This window comes from Cydia fagiglandana, chromosome 22, assembly GCF_963556715.1.
Source record: "Cydia fagiglandana chromosome 22, ilCydFagi1.1, whole genome shotgun sequence".
In the NCBI taxonomy this organism is placed as follows: domain Eukaryota; kingdom Metazoa; phylum Arthropoda; class Insecta; order Lepidoptera; family Tortricidae; genus Cydia; species Cydia fagiglandana.
In genome coordinates this window covers 542,144-568,723 of record NC_085953.1, presented here as the reverse complement: position 1 = coordinate 568,723, position 26,580 = coordinate 542,144, and the positions used below count along the sequence as shown (strand labels likewise).

General features: G+C 35.3%; 1 protein-coding gene across 3 annotated transcripts in view; it reads right to left on the bottom strand.

Annotated features, from left to right (window-relative positions):
* LOC134675593 (zinc finger protein rotund-like) overlaps nt 1–26,580 on the bottom strand; it is a 186,581-nt gene that overhangs the window by 84,063 nt on the left and 75,938 nt on the right. For 2 of the 3 annotated variants that reach the window (XM_063533909.1, XM_063533910.1), the window contains exons 4-6: nt 23,478–23,558; nt 14,938–15,058; nt 13,799–13,941 (exon numbers count right to left, since the gene is read on the bottom strand). In XM_063533909.1, the coding sequence (XP_063389979.1) occupies nt 13,799–13,941; nt 14,938–15,058; nt 23,478–23,558 (345 nt within the window). The remainder of the gene's footprint in view (nt 1–13,798; nt 13,942–14,937; nt 15,059–23,477; nt 23,559–26,580) is intronic. The other variant, XM_063533911.1, reaches the window with a different exon arrangement.

Sequence of the window (26,580 nt, the reverse complement as noted above, 5' to 3'; positions counted from 1 at the left end):
TAATTTGCTATAATGTAAATATATAATAAGTTCTAAGCTATCTAATAGTAAGTTATGATAATAAGTTAGCTATAAGACTAAATATTTGTACACCTATATGGTAGATCACAGAGTACTATATCATTTCACTGTCATCTGTATAACCTGTGTTTCACAAATAAAATATTACTTACTTACTTACTTACTTACAACCTTACTGATACTACTACTGACAAGCCATCCTCCCTGATTATGTATACTAATGACGTAACAAAGTTAGTAGGTAGACTCTTGAATTACAAATGAAATCTTTCCTAAATTGACAAGTAAGATAATGTTCTAATATACCTAAATAATTCCTACTGTTATTTCAAACATTGTACGTAGGTATAGGTACCCACAAAATCATAAATATATTTGTAATGTTTTGAAGAAGTGTGGTTTGTGGCGACCACAAGGAGCTTACTGTTTGACGTCTTAAATCGTCTTCCAGCTTACGGGAAAAGTTAACGTATGACTTTATAAAACATGTGGTCAAAATATACATTTGAATATACACAATATACAAAGAGAGCAAAGAGAACCCCTTTTAAGAGAATTTTTACACGTTTGACCAAGGGCACAGCCATGAAAAAAATCATACGGAAACTATTTTGGCCCTATATATGCAAGGGTAGATTTCAACCAAACCTTAAAAGGTTAAAGTTGGCTCGATAGGAAAAATCACGAAAATATAATTTTAGTATAAAATAGCTAGTGATATAAGCCAAGGAATAAAAGCCAGTAAAATCTTAAACAGAAGTTTAGTTTCAGTGTGGTTTCTGGCGCAGTGGAAGAATAAAAAAAATTGTAATCATTTTTTCTTCGCAAGCTTTGCGAGGCGTGCCATGTCTTTCCTTCTTTAGATTTCCTTCTTATTTCCTGTACGGCTACCATCAGTTCGACATTGACATAAACGCTATCGTGAACGTAACTTACTTTCTATGCATCTCGCTCGTACTGACATATTAGTGCGAAAGACATATATAGAAAGTAAATAACGTTCACAATAGCGTTTAGTCAATGCCAAACTGATGGTAGCCGTACTGGCTCTCACCCCCTCTTAGAAGTCTTAGACCATAAATACAAGTATTCTAGAAAAGCCTTGAAGTGTAGCTATTCAACACAACACCCCATAATAGCGTGATAAAAATAACAGTTTTGAATTATTCACTTAGTTTCACTAGACCAATATTTTGACGCAGTTACATGCATCATATGGTTAACTGAAAATAGCGGGTGAGTGTCAAAGTTGTGTAGACCGCGCTCGGTCGAAATATCGCGAGCTCGAAAACAATACAAAAGGTAATCACGCTCCATATCCCGGTCGAATTACCTAAGTCTATTGATAAAAATACTCATCATAATAAAGACACAGTCAACTAAGTACATTAAGTGTCTGACGTCGCCACCGGCAGTGTATCAAACCCTCGGAGGCAGCTCGATTAATCTGTGTCACCGACAGAGGGAAACTTTGTGTGTGACGGCCGTAATGTTTAAAATTCACTTGTGAGGAAGTTGCTGGGGCATAATAATAGGTATCAGTGGCAGAGAAGCTGTGAAATAAATAAATATAATAATATTATAAATAAATATTTACTACTAAATATTAGATATGCCAAAATAACCATGTCTGTCTGTTTACCTTTTCACGCTTAACACCTGAACCGATTTAGATGTAACTAGGTGGAGATAGTTTAAAGCCCGGGGAAGGAAATACTGTAGTTTTTATCAATCATTATCATCATTCAACGTAGATAAAGTTGCAGTCTTTAGTAAATAATGTAACAACAGTTAAAGAGGCTCCAATGACCAATGGCTTTGCCAGCAACATGCTGAGTTGTGACCCTTTTATGGCATTTTTCACTAAATGTTATACATTGTATATTTGTCACCATGTTTTTGTCATCTGTGTTTGTTTGTCATAAATAAATGTATTTCTATTCTATTCTATTCTATTCTTCTATTCTAAAATTGTTAAGGAGAGTCAAATAGAAATCGATTTAGTAGGTAAGTACATCAGATTCTACATATTTTAATAATAAGAACAAAAGGTAAATACCCATTTTCATTATAGCTACCCAGAAAAAAGACAGGAAAATGTTACGAAATGTAACTTAGGTATACTTTTTGATTACAAATACTGGAATCAGTTATGTAACGCTGCCATACATGACCCAAAATTTTTTTATTAAGCTATGAGCTTCATCACATCTAATATTTGAGTAATTCTAAGCATTTCTAGCCTGGGGTGGGGGGGAGGGTGGGGTACAAAGACGGCCGCCACCCGTCATCTTTAAAAAAGATCTATTCTGATCCTGGTGGGTACTAGGGCAAGTTTGGTATCATTTTCGTATAAACCAAAGACGTAGAATTCATTGCTGATATTTGTTTTTTTCAGTTTCATAGTAATTTTACAAGAAAAACGTAAAAAGGTGAAAAATTTGGTTGGAGATTTTTGCTACGCGGAGCCGAAACTACAAAAGATAGAAAGTTGAAATTTGCACACTAGATTACATTTATAAAGTGTATTAGAGATAAGAAGCGATTTTGAGAAATTCAACCCCTAAGGGGGTTAAAAAGGGGATGAAAGTTTGTATGGGGTTCAAGTTTTATTTTAAGCTAGGAATTTGAAACTTCGTAAAACGATATATTATTAAAATACAAGAAAACTAATTTCAGCGTTTTTGAAAATTCATCCCCTAAGGTGGTGAAAAAGGGGTTGAAAGTTTGTATGGATATCAAAAAATTTTTCGAACGCGGGAACTTGCTTGCGAGCTTGAACCTTTGTATTTGGGGATATTATTAAAAGACAGAAAAAGTAATTTCAGCGTTTTGTAAAATTCATCCCCTAACAGGGTTAAAAAGGGGTTGAAAGTTTGAATCCATTACAAATCCGAGTAGACACACATTTCTTATTGCCTCCCAGGCTTGAAATGCTTAGAAATACTCAAGGAACGTATGTGATGAAGCTCATAGCTTAATAAAAAAATTTTGGGTCAACTTTATAACTGCTTCCGCTAAAAATAAAATAAATGCTTAAATTAATTATTTTTTGTCTTTCATAAACAACATGTTTTTAACTTTTATAAACAACAATTTCCCGAAAATCTCCCTACGACCCGAATATTCATTCTGACATGTGGTTTACAAGATGGCTGACTTCATAAATGGACCGCAATCCGCTTTGGGACTTAAGATGCTTACATAACAACACATGTACTCGTATCTTTATTTTTCTTCAACCTCGACCAAGAAACTGTGTCCGGGCCGGAGCTTCCAGCGCTTACTTTTCTACGAGATGACAGGTGATAACGTGATGCTTTCCATAGAAAACGATGCGCTGGAAGCTCCGGCCCGGACACGGCCCGGTCTAACGTGAGCCATCTTTAATCCCTACCGCATCGCTTCTTTCCGCCATCGCTCTAAGCGACAATTCCATCTCCACCCACTCACAAGGAAAGGTACCCAACTGTGCGGCTCCGATTTTTTTTTTGTTATAGAGTAATTAATCCAAAATAAGAGACACGTATTTTTTTAAATGCCCATACTCAACTTACTGGGAGAAATTGCCCTCCAAAGTATTGAAAGTGACAAAACCCTCTAAATTCTGTAGAGAGTTTTGTTCAAGCAAATTGCTAGGTAATTACTGGTTTGATTATATACATGTTGGAGAAAATGAAAAAATAATGGACATGTGTTTTGTTATTTCGACTCAAACTCATATTTTACAAAAAAAAACACTTTAACTTCATAGTTTTCATCATAGTACCGCCGTACCTTCAATCTTCATGCCTTTGATAAATTACCTTTATGTTAAATAGAGATATTTTTTTATAGTTTTATATAAGCCACGGAGTTTAGACACTTGCAACTGCAGTGGCATCATGCAATGCATATTTTTTACATGCATTCCTGCTAAGTGATCACCATAAAAACCGATTTGCACCTTACATAAGTTAACTTTAAAACTCCCATTTCTAAGACCCGTGTAAAACCATAAAGATTTAAAGATAAAACAGTTGAAAAGCGTTAACTTTATAATGAAACAATTAACTCAAAAGCGTATAACACTGTATCAACATAAAGTCGTTATAATGTTTAAAGACATGGAAAATTGTCCACTTCCTCCGATCGTCTTTGAAAAGGTCGTAAGAGTCATTTCTTTTTCTTTCAGTTACGACTTTTTTAAGGTAACTTATTTTAAATGCATCTTTCTGTATGAAGTGCAGTTTTATGCATTCGTAGCGTGCATGCTAAATGCATAATTAGGGATCGGTTAGAGGAAGAATACAGGTTAAGTTTAGGGGCGTCTTTTATTACTTTTTTCTCAATGAGAAAGTAAGTTTGTAAGTAAAATAAGTTTATGTTTTTATTGACTTAAGTTGTCTCTTAATAAGACATAAACTAACCTCGTGTGGTAGCTTTTAAGTAATTCTATTTGTTTTTGTGAACAGTTCTAGACAGCGGTATTAATAAAAAATAAAATATTTATTTATATATTTAGTGGTCTGACAAAGAAAGATCGGTTCTAAAAACCTTCTTGCTGAAAATCTTAATTTTACCGTTAGTATTCTCAAGAAAAAAGTATAAATAAAAACGCTTTTAACTCAGTGCCAATACTTAACGTGTAGTAAAATTTTACACAAAGACGCGCATAAATATATGACATGCTTTTATGGCTCTACAAATAAGATAAATAAATAAATATTATGGGACAATTTTACACAGGTCGACCTAGTCCCACAGTAAGTTCAATAAGGCTTGTGTTATTGGTAGGTACTAAGTAAAAATACTTATAATAGAAAACATCCAGAACTCAGGAACAAATATCCGTGATTAACACACAACTAAATACCTACTTTTATCGGGCATTATAAATAATATTTTACATTAAAAGTGCTGCAGAACCTTTACCATAAGTAGTATAAGTAGTAACACAAGCATAACCACCAGTTAATTTAGATAATAAATAATTGTTAAGAGAGTTGATAGGCGCTTAACCGCCACAAATGAAGATTGTTATAAAAATGCTAAATTACTGCCCCTGCGCATCGCGTGCTATGCGGGGCCAGGAGAGACGCGGGCGAGCGGAGAGGTAGCGGAAGCGATTTAATATGTGAGTGAGAAGTGGACGTTCGAATTAGCCTCGTCTCTTCGATAAGAGCCAGACAGAGACATATACTCAGAAAATATCATTTAAAACAAGCACAGAGTCGTTTCTAATAGAAACAAATTGGCGAATTATCATTAAAAGATTATAATTCATAATAATGTACATAATAAATAGTGCATCACTGCAGATGCCGGGAAAGAAGGGCTTGCCGGCCGAATAGGTATAGAGTGTATAGACGATACGGGTAGGGATATGTGGCTGGCAAGCATTTATCTACTTTTATAGATTATATACAGTATTGTTGTCTAGTACCCACATCACAAGCCTTATTAAGCTGTGGGACTTGGTCGATTTGTGCAAGATTGTTCCACAATATTAACAAAAAAAAAATATCGCTATAATCGCTAATTCCGTGGCCGCACACAGAATGCTCGACGGCGACGAGTCATTCATAATTGCACTCACCTGCCGCCCAACCGTCTAACTGTAGCTAACTAACTAACTACCTGATTATAAAGTCTAATCCTAACTAACTTGACACTTAAATGTCTCATGTTGGTTAAAGGGTCGTAATGTAAGATACGTTTATTTATTTATTTATTTATTTAAACTTTATTGCACAGTAAAAAATTGTACAAAAGGCGAACTTAATGCCAGAAGGCATTCTCTACCAGTTATACGTTGATCTTATGAAGTTATTTGGTTCATGTCTATGAATGCTTGTTTTTATGCTTTAAGTCTTCAAAATGGCAATCGGCGCAACTCGGGAAATGAATTAAGATTCACTAAATATGAAATAGTAAAGATATGTGACCTTCCACGGCAAAAGGGACGTTATGGCGGTTGGCTATCACGCTACTATTATCGCTCTCCAATATTATTGCGACAGCCATGAGGTACCTTTTGCCGTAGAACATCACATATCTTTACTATTTCAATCAATCAATCAATCAAAAATATTTATTTGCATAAATAAGGGTACAATAGGTGGTATACAAAGTTTTCAGTCGCATTCCTTATTTTACCATAATATGGCGTACAAATATTCAATATGTTACCCCTAAGAGCTATATTCTGGCTATATGTACATACATGCATTCTTATAAGCTAAGTATATGGCACAATTTTACACAAAGTCAAAAAATAATAATTTAAAATGAAATTGATAATTAATGTCTTGCTTGGTAACATGTCTAATAAATATAAAATAAATAATTTCATAATCAATAAATACTTTATCAAATTATCATGCTTACAAATTACAATTTTCCAAAAACTCATCGATCGAATAATAGCAATTCTCAATTAAATATGTATATAATTTTTTTTTAAATAAATTAAATGGCAGTTCCTTAAAACTATCAGTAAAACAATTAAATATTTGTATTGCCATTCCATATACATTCTTCTTAGGTAGAGAAAGATTTGTTGTCGGCATGAAAAGTTTATTCCTATAAGCACCTCGTTTTGATGTCATAGTGATAGTTCTAAAGCAAGACGGGTTTCATATCTAGTGAATCTCTAATTCATTTCCCGAATCGGGCCGAATGATTCTAAATTCTAATAAATAATTCAGACAGACATATCAGTTAGATAGTCAGATCAGTAGAGCCACTGAAGAGATCAGTCTAGGTTATTTAATCTCTCTGGTTTAACTCATTGGTTGACTGGCAGAGAATGCCTTAAGTCTGATGCCGCCATGTGTACCTTTATGTATGGCGCAGTAAATATTAAATAAATAAATAAATGCTTGAGCAAGGGTCCAGACCCTGGTCCGCCTGGTTCGTAGACGGGGTCACTGCCGACTACATAGGAAACAATGATAATAATAAAGAAAACGTAAATCAAAACATGATTATTTCAGTAAATATTTGGGTAGCGGAATCGCCCATGAGAAATTCCATTTATTACTTTTTTTAAATCATTTATTTACATACAATATATATACAGTGGTACTACTAAACGAAATTAATAACTAGCTTAAATCTAAAATAGGCCCCCGAGGCATTGTACCCAGGATGCTGGCGACATTTCCCCGCTGTATCGCAATGCTGATACGTTGTGCGAGGTAGCCGCCAGTTACGCGTTACGCTTCGCGATTTCTGCGAACAACTTATGCGCGCTGCGCTGGGACCCCATGGACCTAGAGTTTCAACTCCAATTACTTTTTCATTTTCTTAAACATAAAATGTCTGTCAATATCTTTAATTTCCGGTTTCACAGAATTCGCTTTCTTTAGTTTGTGTCTACATTTATTTTTGTTTTTATTTTTCAGCGCTGGTTTTATATCTAACATTATGCTGAGTTGGGTGGTTCATTTTCTGTTTCTTTGATTTTGTTGTCTGGACATGGTTGTACATGTGCGTGATTTTCACGAATATTTTTTTTCGATTTGAACTGTTGTGAGACATACTAACATTGAATAATTTTACGGTTTAGACTCACTTGTATTTAGTCACTCCGAACCTAGACCTAGGCTCTCCGACTTGTCGCGCGAGTGACTAAAAACAAGTGAGTCTAAACCGTATTTTTTTTTATCTTTATAATTTTTTATCTTTAAGAACTGGCACGAAGTGCTGAAACCTAAAGTAACCGTTACTTAATATGTTTCCAGAGTCATTAAAGAAATTAACAATTCGCATACCTATAAGTTGACGACCCCTGCATCTAACGACGTTATTAACACCCCTGGTCGGGGATCGAATACAGGGTGCAATATTATTTGTATTAAGGGTGTCACTTTTTTATTATTATACCTAACCGTTCGATTTTGATTCCAAAAATGGCTACAATGTCACAGGTAAATAACATTTAAACATTACTAGAAATTTCGAATAAAAATAATCAATGTGTGAATGGTAGGATCTCCTGACCTAATACTCGTATTAGTAAAATATTAACATACTAATATTATTACTATAAAAGTAACACTGTCTGTTTGTCTCTCTGTCTGTTACCTCTTCACCCTTAAATCGCTGAATCTATTTAGATAAACTTGAGGCGTAGGGAAAAACATGTAGGTAGTTTTATTCATCATTCCATGCAGAAAAAGTCGCGGGAAAAAGCTAGTTTCAAATAGCTAAAATCTTCTTAGGCCCACTTGCACCATCCTACAAACCCCAGGTTAAGTGTAATTAAACCGTTAACCTAGTGTCAAATTGTATGGGTAACCATGGTAACTCCAGGTTTAATCGGTTAACCCCGGGTTAGTGGGATGGTGCAAGTGGGCCTTAACAAAATAGGGATACCCTTAGGGCTGTGCGACATGACGCATTAGTAAGCGTACTCCACAAATAGCCATAATAAATACACCATAACCACGATGACCGGAAATCAAGCACATTTCACGCCAAGAAAAATGACACCCATCAGTGTCACACCGCCTTAAACCCTTCTCACAAACAAAAATCAACCTTAACAATACGAAATAGAATATAAATTTCAATGACAAAGCTGGGCAAAAATGCTGAAGTGTCTTAAGAAATACCAAGCTCAATGTACAGTTAAATTGACTCGTATTTATATAAAGATAGAGTTGACTTTGCATTGCACGGATTCGGTTAATAAAGTGGTAGTAGTGATAGGGTGCTTATACAAGATGGTGGAAATTTGTAAGATGATTTTGTCGGATCTAATATTGGGTTTTTGTCGTTTGGGGTGTTTCTTTTATTGAATGCAGTTTGTGGAAATGATCTGTCGATGTTCAATGTGAATTACTTGCATATTGCATTAATAGGCGATATATTTATTTATTTAAACATTATTATACAAAATGGCGGATTTAATGCCTAATGGTATTTTCTACCAGTCAAGGGCTTAAGAGAGACGCAAAAATCGTGCAAAGAGAAAAGTAAGAAAATTTTAATTTGGAAATTACTGAAAAACATACTAAACTAAAAATTATACATAATTGTCTTATAAAAATACTATAAAATTAATTTAGATTTACTACTACAGTAAAGTCAGTAGCTTTACAGATTTAAAAAAAATGTTTAAATATACAATAACCGTTGCATGCCGGAGCTAAAGGGCCCCACTGATTTGATTACCAGTTCGCCGGACGATATCGGCCCGTCAGTTAAACGCAAAATTTGACAGCTCCGAACAACTGACAGGCTGATATCGTCCGGGACCTGGTAGAGACACACTTGAAAAAAAAACGAACTAAGGGACGTCAAACTCAAAGATGTCCTTCTGTTCTGCAGGAAAACAAGAAGACTTGAGGAGAACAGTGTGGGAATGCCGCCGGGACAGTAACCTGCAGTTCCAACTCCAGGGAACCGGGCTGAATGAACGCGACACGTGATCGACAGCCCGCCTGCTTCCGGCCGGGCGTCCCTACACTACGTCTACATCTACATCGTCCGGCGAACTGGTAATCTGTGGGCCCCTTTAGTCGCTCAACTGACTCAAAATGGGCAAGCCTGTAGCAATCGAGTTGTATGGACATGCCACTGATATCGAACAATAGATATGATAATTTATGTGCAGTTTAAAGGCGCGTTAGATGTCGGTGTCGTAAAAACGCCTGATAGCGAATTAATTGTCCAAAGTAGAGTCCGCAGAACAAAAACAATATAATTTTGAAATTTTGCAATGAGTTTATTTTGTTGATTTAAACCCCTAATTTTAGATATACTTTTTACATAGTAGTTTCACTTCTATTCGACCTAAGAGACAATCGATTTGCAATGGAGCCAGTATAGCTTTATTTGACGTTCATATCAGCGCATTGTAATATGCCTACTTGAATAAACTATTTTTTATCTTTTTATCTTTATAAATCTTTGGTTAAAACGAATAGAAAGGCTTGGTTAAAAGGTAAAAATAATTATTAACAATGGAATTCATTCATAATGTTTCTATGCAATTATGCAGCTCGCTCTGTACCTATAGTTATTTGATATAGAACTTGATTTCAAATACACAGGACATAATTGTACTTTAAATTATTATTAAAAAACAAATATTATAAAAATATTAAAAGAAAAAAAGAAATCCCCGCTATCGGCAAGACTCGTACTTACGACCTTACAATTCCATTCAGGTTTCCATTTTTCATTTAATATAAAAATTTGTACTATGGCTCGCAGACGTTTCTGCTTGATAAGAGTTAGTTTTATAATTGTACTTTTTTTAAAATGTCCTTAACTGTGCGTTTTTGTCGCCTGCGGTGTTGCCGGACCGATACAAACTTCAAACCTTCAAGAAAAGAACGTACTCCCATCTTAAAGCCGACAACGCACTTACAACCCCTCTGGTGTTCATGGGCGAAGGTAACCACTTACAATCAGGCGATTCGTCTGCTCGTTTGCCTTAAATAAATAAATGTAGGAATAACATTATTTCAGTTATAACAACATAAATAAATAAATTAAATATTATAGGACATTTTTACACAAATTGACTAAGCCCCACGGTAGGCTCAAGAAGGATTGTGTTGTGGGTAGTCAGACAACGATATATGTCATATACCAGTATACATAGAAAACAAACATAGCTCAGGAACAAATATAAGAAAACAATCGAATTTAATCTGTTGTGAGACATACTATTATTGAATAATTTTACGGTTTAGACTCACTTGTTTTAAGTCAGTCGAGTGACATGTTAGTGCTTGAGAAAGGAGACCTAGGCTCTCCGAAACATGTCGCGCGAGTGAATTAAAACAAGTGAGTCTAAACCTTAAAATTATTAAAAAAATATATTGTTATAATTGTGTGCGCACCGTACCGCGCAGTTGTCGAACTGAATTTTGATGAGTGGCCACCGACTCTTTGTCATTGTCGGGGCCTTCTGTATATATCCATGTATTGGCTATATTTCATAACTGGCTGTGACTAAAAAAGGTTCATTATCAATGGAAAGTTTTTTTTATTCGGGATGCTAAAGTCGCACCAATAAAAGTCTGTAGGGGATTTGATAGCCCACGCAGTGTAAGTGTTATTTATTCGTGATAATTTCATAGAAGTTTGACGTTTAAAATTACACTTACACTGCGTGGGCTATCAAACCCGCTGCAGACTTTTTACGGTCTGACTATACTGCCTAAAGTGTCATTCTATAGAACTTGCTAACTATGTAAACAAACCGCCATATTGAAATTGTCTCTGAATGGTGAATTTACTACTGACTTGTTTACATCGTTAGCAAGTTCCATAGAATGAGACTTTAGTATACATAGCCTCGTTCTGCCCAATATATGTACATTAGGATGTACAGTCGCCATCGAGCGGCTAAGGTGTTCATAAATATCTGAACACGCCTCTATTGTCGCGACGTTAGAGTGCGTGTTCAGATATTGTGAACACCTTGGCCGCTCCGATATATCTGATGGCGACTGTACACTCAGTTTCATGGAGTGTCAGCCTTAATTAAAAACAATATTTCATTTACGAAACAAATTTTCGAACAAATGAAATTCTACCTAATTGACAATACAACAAGATTCTAACTTCCTTGGCTATAATTTTATTTATGTATGTAAAAATAGTAAATGCATTTATAAATAGTTATGTAGTAAAAACATTTAGGAGCACATTTTTATTTCTGTCGACCGCTTAGCTCAAAAATTTCCTTTAAAAAATCTCCGAAAAAGCATTTACCAAAAGAATTTCTAACATTTCTTGCAAAAAAACGTTTTTCGTCCAACTATAATTTCTGTTTTGTTTTAATAAAAAAAACCTCACTCAAAAATGTTGTTTACCCCTGAGCTGTATAGAGTTCAAAATGGCGTAGCAAAGGCTTTCGTCATCGTCAACCTTTCTAATCAAAACCGGGAGCCAAAGAATGTCATTACAAAAATTCTGGATGCCGGCGGACGGACAGACGGACGGACAAAAAGTAGAATCGGTTAATACTTATTCGGTTTGTGTAAATTTCGGGATTCCGGGGCAGCGTCATTTCGCTTTGCTTTCCGCCGGTGGCCAGGGGTCGGTAACATACTGTGATTTTTTTAAACATTGATAATAATAAATATTTATAATTTGCCAAGAGTCGTTTGTCAGTAGAGCATTAGTAGAGAGAATCATACTTTATTTTGTTTATGCTAGTATTAACTCTTAAAAAAGGAATGAGTTTTATTTTTTTATTCTACTGTTAGGTACTCATTAAATTGTTCTCCCAGACTATATCAACCAACAAAAACTTGTCTCATTTTTATAAAGCAGATACGTCTGCGATCGATTCTAATATTTTTTATACATATTAAAGGCAAAAATCAAAACTGCCCGAAGCAGTAAAATTATTTCAAATTTTTCTTCAATATAACTTTAGTTTAAATGAGTAGACTACTCATTAAATTGTTTCTTAAATATACACATTTTCATTTTGTTGTTGTATTACTATGCCTATTGCACTTATAAAAATGCAGAACGAGACATATTTCGTTTATACATTAATCGTTTCTTATTTGAGGGAAGTTTTATTGAAGTTTACTTTTTAAAATCAAAATGATTTGTAGGTTTTAACATATGTAGCAAATAATTTTCAATATTATTGAAAGTAAGTACTGCGATAATATTGCGAATTGATGAAATAAAGTAATTAAAAATATGATAATATTAATCTACTATTGAAACAAAACCGTTACAATTGGTCAGCATTGCCCTGCGTGCTATTTGGCATTAATTAACATGCATTACAATAGGTTAAGTTTTTTTCTTCAATAAATATTAGTTAAAATAATATAAGACAATTATGAGCAGGAACAACGGCTCATAAAACATCAAATTATCAGGTAGGTTTGTTGATTACAATAACTAAACATATAGGTATAAATTTAAGTATCGCTTTTACTTCGCTGGCATACGCCCCCTAATAATCTATTAAAATTGAAGTAAAAGAAAAGTCATTTATTCCATAAAGCTCACATACACAGGACAAGATGAAAGAAAAAAGAAGACAAAGATAACAGCTACAATACAAAAACAGCAGATATAATTATATGTATACACACAAGAAAATTACACACGGGGTCCAGAAATGTGTGCAAGGAATATTTCCTCGTAATCTCTCCATCAATTTCTTATTAAAAATCGAACATCCAAAAACCGGTTGTCGACACCTAGCCCCACAGCGGTCCTTTTATGCCGCGGCGACGCCAAAATATTTAACGGGACAAAAAGATCGCGACGGGAAAGTGATAAGGACTGTTAAGAATGTTGGCGGCATTATTGTCAAATCGGTGTACTGGAAAAGTTTACTAGTATACGGTCTAATAGAGATAATTATTTACCCCCTTATTCATAAACATTTACTAAAGTTGACAAGCCGATAGTAATCGTTTGTCCCTTTTCATCATACCGATACGTCGGAAAGGGACAATCGATTATTATCGGCTTGTTAACTTTAGTAAACGGGAGCCTCCCCCCCCTCCTCACACCTCTTATTAGTAGTAAATATTAATCTCAACTGCCTACTCGTTTGTCGTCTCGTCAAAACGAAGTGCATATTTGACCAAAGGCTCGTTGATGTCCTTTGTTCCATTGTTTTGATTTGGCTTATTTGAGACCACTAATGTCAAAATTGAGTACCTACATAGGGCGAATATGGAATTTCCGAGATTCAACGGGAATTATTAATTCATTTTAAAGGCGCAATATATTACTGGTCGAAGTGGCACTCAAAAAGGCACACAATAATTATAATAAAAATACCACATACCTGAGGGCACATCTTGCAGTGGTACTTCCTGGCGTGGGCGTGCAGGGGTTGCAATTTCGCGGGCCCCTTGCCGAGCGGCTGCGGGACCACGAGGAGGCCGCTGCCGGTGTTGGTGCCCCCGACGGGTGAGGAGGACGAGGAGCCTGGAAGGAGTGAGGAGGTTTGTAAGGGCTTCTGTTTGCAGGTGTCCATAGGTTACGGTGATCAGCCGTTCCATAGAAAACATTGACATGTGATTCACCAAAATGTATGAGACGGCTTTTCGGGATTGGCCCCATAGTAAAAGTTGTTCGGTATTAAGGTCTATCCAAATTTCTCTACATCTCGTCTCTCGTATTTGGTGACCACTGACAAGAGTGTTAGTGCACTGGTGGCCTAGCGGTTAGAGGATGCAACTTGCAATCCGGAGGTCGCGGGTTCAAATCCCGGCTCGTATCGTACCAATGCGTTTCTCGGAAATTATGTGCGAAAATATCATTTGATATTTACTAGACGATTTTCGGTGAAGGAAACCATCGTGAGGAAACCGGACTAATCCCGATAAGGCCTAGTTTCCCCTCCGGGTTGGAAGGTCAGATGCCAGCTGTTTTCGTAAAAACTAGTGCCTACGTCGATTGTTGGGATTAGTTGTCAAGCGGACCCCAGGCTCCCATGAGCTGTGGCAAAATGCCGGGATAACGCGAGGAAGAAGACTGACAAAGTGTTTATATCGTCGTCGTCGTTGCATTGATGTATTTAATAGTTCCATTCCTTCAGTGAAGCGAAAATTTAACCCACTTTGATCCCGATTGTTTTGTTTTCACCTTCAAGTAACAGGTTTGTGATTTGTCTGGGTGCTTAAGTATTTATTACGTATCCTCTATTTTTACTGTTATTAGCAGTCCATCCTAGATAAGTTATGAGTTCTATAAATTAAGTGTCTTTATTTTTTGATATTTTGTAAATGTATAAAACGTGATAGTATGTGTGAAATTGCGCGCAAAGTTTGATATATTGTCTACTCCATTTCTATCTGTGAGTACCTGTAATTGGCTTTGTATTGTTACCTAAATCTATAGAATGTTTTTGCAGCTGTTAGTACTCCTTACAAAATAAAATAATTATGTAAATAAAATAAATAAAGTGTGTGGGGTACAAACCTGATCGTCCTGGGCCTAGGCCAGCTCCGTACAGCATCTGGCTCATGGACTGATGGTGTCCGAGCCTTTCGTCGGCTTTCTGGTGACCACCGACGGTGCCATCGCCCGTGCTCATTTTGGCCTGAAAAGGGAAAGAAAACTTGTAAAATGATAATTTTATGACGATTTGTGTAAAAAGTCATCGTTTTTGTTTTAATCCAGAAAGATCTCGTGAAAGAAAAAAAATTTCGGATACTTATATCGCACAACTTCCTCATCATAAATGTTAAAAGATAATATGATAAGGTAAAACAGACAGACAGATAGACGGACGTAACGAAACTATAAGGGTTCCGTTTCTCTAAAATCAAGCGAAACTTGGCAACAACAATTTTTCCAACATTATCATGCTTTTGTAAAAAAAGAGGCAAATATTTCTTATTATCCTAAAATACTTAAGCACCTATGTCAAAAATACAGGTCATAAAAACATTGGTAGATTGCTAACTTTAAAAAAAGGTTATGGTAAAGAGCAGAGCAGCGTTGCACTTTTAATATAGGTAACCAATTCCAAATCATACTTTTGAATGTATGCTATGTATGTATATCAAAATATTATCATGCTAACATGCAAATATTAACGCATCTAACAAATTAAACAATCTACCGCACACACAATACCAAAGAAACATATCTCACCCTCTTTGGCTAAGTGACATAACTCCAAAATAATGAATAACTAGGGTGCGGTGGTCACTTAGCCCGTCTGATAAGGATAAATCATTCAAGTGGACGTAATTTAGTTAAATTATGACTTATGGACTTGGTCAAGAATGGGTATATACCTAACCTACGAGTTTGTTTGGATGGAGGCTATAAATAAATAGTTATAAATAAATAAATGCAAGCGGAAGACTAGCAATACTAGCATAGCATATTTACATACATAAAAATCTACATAGTGTTTAAGAAAAAAAACTTAAATGTTATGGGGCAAAAATTACTGTTTATAAAAAATCAATAAATAATGGGATTCCTTTATTCAATTAGGGTCTTATTTATTATTATTATTTCCTTTTAGACAGGCAGCTGATGCTGGTGCGTCTAAATCGTAGTTCACTTAGCACGATTTCACTGTTTAGATAGTTTATCCAGTCTATTTTTATATTGATTCACGCTTGTAGAGTTCACAACTGTATCGTTTTATTTGTGAGAAAAGTTTTTTCAATTGGAATATTGTGATATAATATTTTAAACTTTCGCGTTTTGAATACATATTAACTCACATTATAGACGGGTCTAACGCGAATTATATTCAATTACCTTTATTTACCGACGTTTCGACACAGGTTTCACTGGTCGTGGTCATGCACAAATCTCTGTTTTGACATTTTGCTGGGACAATCAGTCAGCCGCGACCACGACCAGTGAAACCTGTGTCGAAACGTCGGTAAATAAAGGTAATTGAATATAATTCGCGTTAGACCCGTCTATAATGTGAGTTAATATGGAATATTGTGACCCACTAGGGTTAAATTAACCCAAAATTCCTGCAACTAAAATAACTAACCTTTTACCGACGTTATTGTAACTACCAAAAATTAATTGTTTATGTTTTGTTTTAACGTTTTAATCTCTAGACTGTGTTTGAAACTGATTGTATGTATTGTCCCTACCGCATAAGCGTTTTGGCATCCTTAGCTGTAAGTTTATGCATGTGATTTAAAATAAAGAAATAGGGCGACCATTTCATCACCTAGGACTGTCCCATTAGTCACGCGCGATTTGTCCCGTTTGTCCCGCGTGTCCCGCGATCGTACTAAATTACTATTGTTTCAAACATTAAAATATTGGCGCAGGACCGCCCTTTGACGGCGGTTAGGACCGGTTAAGGATGTATATAGAACCGTAATATAATTTTCGACTTAGGTAATTTATTTATTTTTACCTGATTAGGTAATACGGCAAAGCGAAAGGAGGGTTATGATTTTGACTTGCACGGATATCATGGTCGCATTTTTATCACTTGTCATATCATGCGTCCCTTTCGCACTTTCATACGTGTTAGAACGTGATAGGCATGGTGACAAATGATAAAAAGACGACCATAATTAGCCTAGCTGTATGTATTTGGACTTTTAGGTGGGGTAACCTAACCTTATGTAATATATAAACTTGCGTTTTGCCCTTAGAATTTCGCTATATCTTTGACATTGGCAGCATATGGATAATCAAGTTGTTCTTTTCACCTTGGAGGTCTTCTAAAAATATTTTAAAGGACCCGCGGTCAAGTTTACTAAATTCAAGCCATTGAAAATGTTTTGTCACGCCATAGGCAAATTGTCAAATAAAAACAATATACATACAAACAAAAATAACTCGCGATATAATACATAGGTACCTAAATAATCTGAATATCTATAATAAATTTTTAGAAACGATATGGATTCGATATGTCAGTGTCAAATGTGACGTTTCTTCAAACAAAAACATCACTTTTGAGTCTTTTGACACTGACACATCTAATCCATATCGTTTCTAGATCTATCAATTGACGTATTTTAAAGTTCGAATTGGACAGTTATAGGTACAAGAACTCGAATTAGAAGTAAGATAAATTATATTAATCAACGGGAGTAATAACCACTCCATGTAATGCCTCAATATCCAAGATTGCACTGACCAAAGGGGTTGTTTTTGCTCCCTTGTCGAGGTTAAAGTGTCAATACACTTTGCTAAAGTTATGTCCTAGTTGTAGATACACCCTGTATATGTGTATGTATTTATTTTATTTTAATCTTTATTGCAATATAAAAAATAAGTACAAATGGCAGACTTAATGCCTAAAAATTCTCTACCAGTCAACCATAGGGCAAAATAGAAATTCTTGAATGTGGGTGCAGTGAGAAAAATATTTCGAAAAATGTACCAACTAAATACAAGCAATTTAGTTATATTATATATTCATTTCAAAAGCCTTCAGATACAGTTAAGACAAAATAATTAGTATCTCGCAGCGAGATGCGGCTCGATTCGGAAAATGAATTAGAAATCTATTAGACATCAAGAAGTTACAATATGGAGAATTTAAAGATATTTGTAATGGTAACATTCCATTTCTAACCGCAGCTGCATTACTGTTAATTTTACTATGGAAATTGACAATGACAGCGACACGTTTAGTACCGGTAGTGCAGCTGCGGTTAGAAATGGAATGTTACCATAAGATAGATATGTCAAATTTGACGTTTCCGCGATTCTGGACGTCCACTTGAACAATTTCCACAAGTTATGACTTAGATATCCAATTCACATCTAGTCGGTATCTAATGTAGATCCCAAAACTGATTCGGCGTGGAGCATACTTGTCAATTTTGACAGATACGTCAAACTATAAAAACCTATCCTATCTGACATATAGACTAACCGTCCCTCTTTAATTTACATAGCTGGAAAAAGACAGGTATAGTCTATCTCGCCACGAGATAGGCCTACTGAATCAACTGTGTCTTTCTTTCTTAATACCATGAAATTAAGTCGATATAAAATGGCTCAGTTAACTGTAAAAATGCAACATTGTATTGTATAAATATTCATGGTATTTGTTTTTAACATCGATCTTGATCCACGGGGGGTGAAATTCGTCATTAAGGAATCTCTTTTTCTTTTATAATTTTATTGAATAGGTACTTAATGCGATGTCTGAATTAAAAGCCCACACACAAAACGCTCAATTCGACTTGTATAATAACGGCGCGTGACATCGCTGTGTCGTCAGGAAAAAAAGTGATATTTAATCTTTTTTATGTATTTGAGTACCTATATTATTATGTCTTTCCATATCTCGGGACCATGGTATTTATTGTTGTTGGTTTAATTATAATAAAACCCTTAAAGTTCACAAAATGCAATAATTGCCCAAGCAATCTATTTAAATAAAATAATTGTTGTTGTTGTTGTTGTTGTTGTGTTGTACAGTCAGTAAAAACAGTATTTTTAAAGTATTTTAAACAAAATATTTCTAATGATCGAACCTTAAATAAAAAAATTGGAAAATACAAAACTTTGTTTTTTAAGCTACCAACGCCTTAATCATGAAGCTTTTTATTTTTTAATCGCACGTATTTATATCATAATCCGTAATATGTACAATAAAGTAGAGATGCCCCGAATAGTGAATTTGGCCGAATACCAAATATTCGGCCTCTCTCTCGGCCGAATACCGAATATTCGGCATGACATACGAACATTTTGAGCCACAATTATGTATTATGAAAACTGTTCGCCATCAAAGCACAACGTTTACTAAAATAAATTTTTATGTTGAACAGAATTAATGAATGTGATTAGAGTCAATCAAATCATACCCATGTAAAAATAAAATATTTTGTAATCAACAAATACTCAAAAACGTGGCTTCGCATTTAACTATCTTTCCAAGAATAAATTTTAAATATACCTAGGGTTTTGTAATTTTCTTGTGTAATTTTTCTTTTTAGCTAGGTGCAACAGATATTCGGTGTTCGGCCGAATAGTAGGCAACATTCGGCCGAATACCGAATATTCGGCAAAGTGGCCGAATAGGCCGAATACCGAATAGTTGCCGAATATTCGTGGCATCTCTACAATAAAGTGTCAGTGTCACCCTACACTCCTAAACTTTTTAATTAAGAAACAATTTCCACTACAAGCATGACTCTTAACCCTCAAACTGCCGGCGAAAATTAAATTTCCCACCGCATCGCCAGAGGGCGTTATCGGCAAAATTAATTTGACCCGTCGCAGAATAGGGTTAGTTTGATTTACGTACTACGGAAATTTAATATCAAGAACGTCGTAAGTGTTTGTAGTCTTTATTAAGATAGGCCGTTTTCGGGTTAGGGTTGAAATAGTTTTGGTGATTTATCATAAAGGTTTTAGAATTGTTTTGGACTGTGGTCAATTTGATGTATTGTTTGAGGTTAAGTGTGAAATAAAAAAAATATTGTAAGTATGTGTAATTCTTAGATGATAGCTATCTGTCTGACCGTCTGTTCGTCTGTCTGTCTGTTACCTCTTCACGCTCAAACCGTTAAATAGATTTATTTATTTAAACTTTTTTGTGCTAATATTATACATATACAATTATGTACAAACGGCAAGTCAGTCATAGGTCCAAACAGATACACTCTTCTTCTACCTAGCGTTATCCCGGCCTTTGCCAGGGTCCAAACAGATACACTAATTTATTGAAATTGTTTGAGGCCCTATACCCTACATAGGCTAGATTTTATCAAAAATTAATTTTAAAACAAATATTAAAAATTTGTGGGTAGATAATTTTGATGCGTTCACATCCGCTTTTATTGATGTCGACTGTCCTATAAAATTAGTGCGGCAAGATTTAAAACTAACCCACTTTTCTAAAAACTACCAGTATGATTTCTAGCACTATATCACCCAAACTCATACATACCATCATATAAATATCTGCCCTAAATTCAGCCAACAATATACTCATACTTTATGTGACACCGTAAAACTGATATAACCTTCCCAACTTCTCATCTCTCACACTTACATCCCAAATTTCAACCTTATCTGCTATACATAAACCAGCTTTTGCAATAAAGACGTTAAGTTTATACGACTTTTTGAAAGTTGGTGGGAGAGTGGCGTTCTGTTATATATTCTTTAGTTTGGCGCCATCTATCGTCAGTTATGGGCAACTTTGACGTTTAGCCTTCCCATCGCTGAGTACAACTAAGAATAACCATTGTAATGAATGGTCTCGAGATCCTTATACATTCTAGAGTAATAGGGAGTCAATTTATGCTGGTTATGCTGAAGTATAGGAATAATGGCTCTAAGATAGTAAATAAGATGTTTTTCGACCTAATCCGGAATAATGGTGAAGAATGAATTAAGTGTATTTAGATTACTTACCTGTTTACTTATATTATATTATGTAGGTACATATTTACAATAGGGTTCCTGGGCGCTGGGTCACAACATTATAGGGGTAGGTATACATATATTATATATTATTATGTTACGTGTTAATGCCAAGTTTCACGTAATCAGGTTACGCGTTGGATTGTAATAAAACTTTGCACATACAATGACATGAGGTTTAATATCTATGCCTGTAATTATTTTATAACGGGTGTGGCCTGTAACATGAGCAAAAAATTCAACCGTAAGCTGTACTCCTTATACTGACCAATATTTGTTCATCGATTTTTAAAAATAACTTGTGGTTTGATTTTTAATACACTTTAAAGTTTATTCTAAGACGTAATGTATTGCAAATCACAATGATAATGGCGTGGCGAAGGCGTCCATTGAAGATAATATTTATTTTGTATGAAACATAGGGAGTCTAAATACTTCATGATTTTTTAAAGTTATTGAACAAAACTAACAAAAGTGTCACCGTTTGAGGAGTACAATCTATATTTTAATTATTTGCTCGTGTTACAGGCCACACCCGGTATAGCTTCAGCTTATAAAACAAAGGAAATAGAGCAAAAACAAGTTTTGTATGACAAACTTTAATTCGCTGTATTTTTTTTATTATGGTATCCGAAGCTACATAAACCAATTACAGGTACCTATAGATATATGTAATGCTAGTTATTGTAAGTACAAAGTTTCAGAGCAATCTAGCTAGATTTAGAGAAAATGAGAGCGTCACTGGGGGTTTAAAAAATTGGGACCATTTACTTTTTTTCGAAAAACCATCAACTTTTACGGTTACTTAGACTCATAATCACGAGTACTATTGAATAAGGCAAAGAAAAAAAGTGTCCCCAGTTTTTCATACAAATTTTGGGTGTCAGTTTTGTAACGGCCCATACAGATTGTATGTGAAAATTCGTTACAAAACTGACATTTTTGGGACACATTTTTTTTCTTTTTAAATCGATAGTCCTCGATTTTCGAAAAGAAGCATATGGTACAATTTTAAGTGAAAATGTATAATTATGTTTGTATGGAGAACCGAGCTTGCTGCGGACTCTTAAGCATATCGTTTTAAACTTCGAATGTATAGGAGCGGCCTCTGGCGAGTTCGCGAGTCTTAAACACACGTCCTAAAAATGACGCAGAAGACCCTCGTGGGCGTCACTTGTCGCGTGCGACGGACGTTGTCAAATGACGCGCCTTGTCACCCCGTCACCCGTCGCCGTCGCCGAGTGCAACGTGACACAACTTGGTGTGGCATGAGTGTTTTATCGATATACTGCAGATATCTTTTACACACACTTACTTACAGCCATATTCGAACAATGAGATACGTCAAATACTAGATATTGAAACGATATGGAATAGATATGTCAGTGACAAACAAGTGTCAAAAGTGACGTTTTTGTTTGAAGAAATGTCAATTCTCGGTCCTGTGCGACCTCTCGCCAATTGTTGATCATTGTTATCTTTACACATATTAACCGTAATTTTAATAGGTACTTAGACCTTTAACTTTGATTATAAACCGGAGGTGTTATTAAAATGTAAAACGGCACTTAATCGCGTATTTAAGTTTTAAGATTTACCTCCGACCTCCGACGTTTCTAGGACGGAGGAGGTGGGGTCAGAGGTAAATCTTAAAACATAAATACGCGATTAAGTCCCGTTGTACAATTTAATAATGTGTAAAAATCGTGAAAGTATAAATCAGTGTTAACCGTTGGTATGTTTTAGGTGGTATTTGGTGTTTATATTTTCGTCTACTTTGAAACAAAGAAAAAGACACACTTAACACCTAAAATTACTCTAGGGACACAAACCACTAGGCACATAGGAAGTTCCTATTTAAGCATTTCCTATTAGGTACACAAGCTGACCACAAATATAGCTATTCTGCGGCCATACCTTATCTCTGTTTGAGGACCATGATACCTATGGTCTATGGTCACGTGGCGTACTCCAGTTCATTTTTATGACAATTATGCGTATCTAATATGGCTACGTCACACTACATAAAAAACAAAAAAATACTACATACACTAATGCACAATAAAAACTCTTTTGTGGGTATAATCTACTTTAAAACAAAGAAAAACACAGCTAATAGAAACAACTATTTAGTGGCCATGGCCCAACTATGGCCCATACCTTGTAGCCCTGTTTAATGGCCATGACGCCCCGTGGCCGAGACCACGCGGCGTATTCCAGAGCATATTTTCGTTGCTTATGTTTATATCGTTTATCTACTCAATATTACTACATAACACTACATGCCGAAGAAAAAGACGCGAAATAATCTGCATAAAACAGTAAACTAGAAACAAACTTTAAAAAAAATGAGGCCATGGCCCATACCTCGCAGCCCTTTTTGATGACCTTGACGCCCCGTGGCCGAGACCACGTGGCGTATTCCAGACCATATTTTGTTGGCTTTTCTGTTACATTTAAAAGTATACCTACTACCACTTCAGCTAATGAATGCATGCTAGTCTAGGCATGCTAGTCCAAACTAAATACGAAAAAATGTAGCGAAATAAATGAAGTCACAAAACAAAACCGCGCGAACAACAAGAGGCTAGATAAAACAGAACTGCTTAGCTATGTAGCGGCCATACCTCGTAGCCCTGTTTGATGGCCATGACGCCCCGTGGCCGAGACCACGCGGCGTACTCCAGGCCATCTTTTTGTTGGCAGTGCTGTTGGACAAATAATTATGTTGTTATTGTATCCACACGCTTTTATTCTCTTAACCAGTGGTGGGCAAAGTACGGCCCGCGGGCGAGCTCCGGCCGGCGAATGGATTTTATCCGGCCCGCCGCCGGTCTTATGAAATAATTAGTATAATTGTCAAAATCAATTCTGGCCTTCCTCTTAAATTTCTTAAACTTTCTGACCCCCCATGAAGCAAGTTTGCCCACCACTGCTCTAAACAGTATAGCCGTGTTTAGAATAGTTTAGATTATTTTGAACTCTTCGCCTGCTCGACTACTTCTGCTAGTTATATTATTCGCGACCAAACAAATAACTTTATAATTGAAACAACAACCTAATAATGTACTGAAACCTTCTACAATAGCAATAATTCTTTATTATTGGAGAATTTTCCACCGTAAAAGACATATACGTTTATATATGTAGGAAAAGCGATTTTTATATCCATGACCCGGCTAACATATAAAATGTTGGTCCGAAACCGAGTTGCCGTCTCGCTCTAACTCGCTGTGCGTGAGAGGGACGGGTGCATGAGTGACGCAGGCGAGTGTGCATGTATGGGGATACGTGTAAAGGTGGGATAGGAAAGGAATGGAGACGACTATTTTTTATGACTTTATTATAATTATTTTTATTTAACAACATGGTGAAGGAAGAATCTATGTTATATAAGGATATTGAGGATTTAAACGGCACATAATATATTTCATAATTTAACAGGGAGTACTAAATTATAAATTTAATAAAATGGTTTATAACTATTTTTAGGTATTTCACGGATTCACAACAGTAAAGCATAATGCTAATCAAATCAAATCAAATATCATTTATTATCAGGCAACTAAGGCCCATAGATACATACCTTACAAACTAACATACATACAATAATAAAATCTTACAAGCAAACAAATTAATTCGGCGACACGGCGGTTTTCAGTTGTGTCGCATGTTCCGGTGTAGGATTTGGATTTGGTGGATTTAGTTTGGTGTGCTAATGGTCAGTTGTTGTTAACAAATTTAATAAGGTTCGTAAATTAGATTTCAATTTAGAGATATCACTAATGTCATCATCACTAGCATACACAATGCACAATAATTTAAAAAAATACAAAATTATTTATTCATGTAACATGCACTAGGTATACTAGGTGTGTCGAATCCGCCTTTTTAGTTAATAATTTGTATAAGGAGGAATTAAGGTTCAGGTAATAAGGTTCCGATTTATGATGACTAAGTTAGAATGTACACAAGCATGAGTTCCTAAGCCAAAATCCTCTTTTACGATGATAAAAGTGCAGATTGATGACTTTATTTTATTTATTTATTATTGGGAAACAAACAGCGAAAAAATAATACACATATTTAAACAAATACAGAAAACACATAAGCCATGACAGTTTCCACTTATACAATGATAACATTTTTGTTGCTCAAACTAGACTTACACAATTTGCTTGAACTTATGACTTAGTATGGTTCATAGTTACACATATTTTTATTGATTCGCAGATTCACGAGATATAAAGAGGTTTTGTATAATAACAAAATATTGGCAAAGTGCGGCTCTAATAAAGTCATTATTAAATTATCTATATTCTGAATTGAGTGTCATTGTTTTATTTCGTAAATAGGTACCTAAGCATCGCAGTAACCGACAATAAATATTACACATACATAGATTCAAATTATATATTTATATAAATAAAAGCATACCAATAGGTTAGTTTATTATAAGAATATAACGTATTTTCAGTGAGTACATTCTAAATAAAACTGCCGCTATTTTTAAATGCCATATTTAAATCATAGAAAAAAGGCATAAATAAAAGCGCCTGACAACCAGCGAATGCAAATCCCTTGGAAACTATGTTTTAATAGCGAACAGTATTAGGCTTATTCACTCTAAAAGAATATACAGGTTTTAAAGGATCAACAATGCCCCTGGCGTTGCTGGCGTCCATAGGCTAATTGTGACCGCTTACCATCAAATAGGCCATATGCTTGTTTGCCACCGATATAAAAAAAGAACAACACCAAAAAATTTAAGTCTAACACCGTCTCCACGCCTCCCGTAGCTCTAAGAAAAACCCAAGACATGAGTATTTTTCTTACCCCGTGTGTGCGCTATGTGTGTGTGCACACACGGGCATTGCACACATGCACGCGTACGTCTCGGGTAGTAAAATATTATGCTGTCGGGTCTGAAATAACATTGTATAGATAATCAATAACTGGGTTTTATGCGTTTTAAAATTGTCGGTGCTGCTTGTTAATGTGTGCAATAATATCTAACAAGACAAGGGTGCAGAAATATATGTTACTAGCTTTTGCCCGCGACTTCGTCTGCGTGGGATGATGATGATGATTAATAAAACCTATTTTAAGTCCTTCCCCGGGCCTTAAACTATCTCCATTCCAAATTTCATCTAAATTGGTTCAGCGGTTGAAGTGTGAAGAGGTAACAGACTGACAGGCAGACAGACGGAGAGCAAGAACAGACAGACAAGTTACTTTCTCATTTAATGATGCCTGTTAGTATGGATTTTAAAGTACTTTAGTCTATATTAAAACATTTACACGGACAAGGCGTCAGGAATATGTCTACGTCTTATTGACATATTAGTGTTATTGCTTAGAATTCAGATTGGAGATGGCAACTATTGGAACTGCCTAGCAGTGGGAAATTTATGTATTAACAAAATATTTTAACTTTGGAAACTAATAGCTCGTAGCTTTCGGCCCCATTCGAACTTTAAGATACGTCAGATAATACAGGGTGTAATTTTTTACGTGATACAAAATATGTTTTTCTAACTCCATAAACAACTAGCAATTGAATGCTCCTACTCTCGTTGAAATCAGACAATTTTATTTTTATTTTTTTTATTTTTTTTCGTGATATTTTTTGTACTTTTAAAGGATATTATGATATTAAAACAGCTTTAAAATGTAAAGTGAACTAAATTACTTTTCAAAGTAGCGTAAATCACAAGTCATTAAACATTT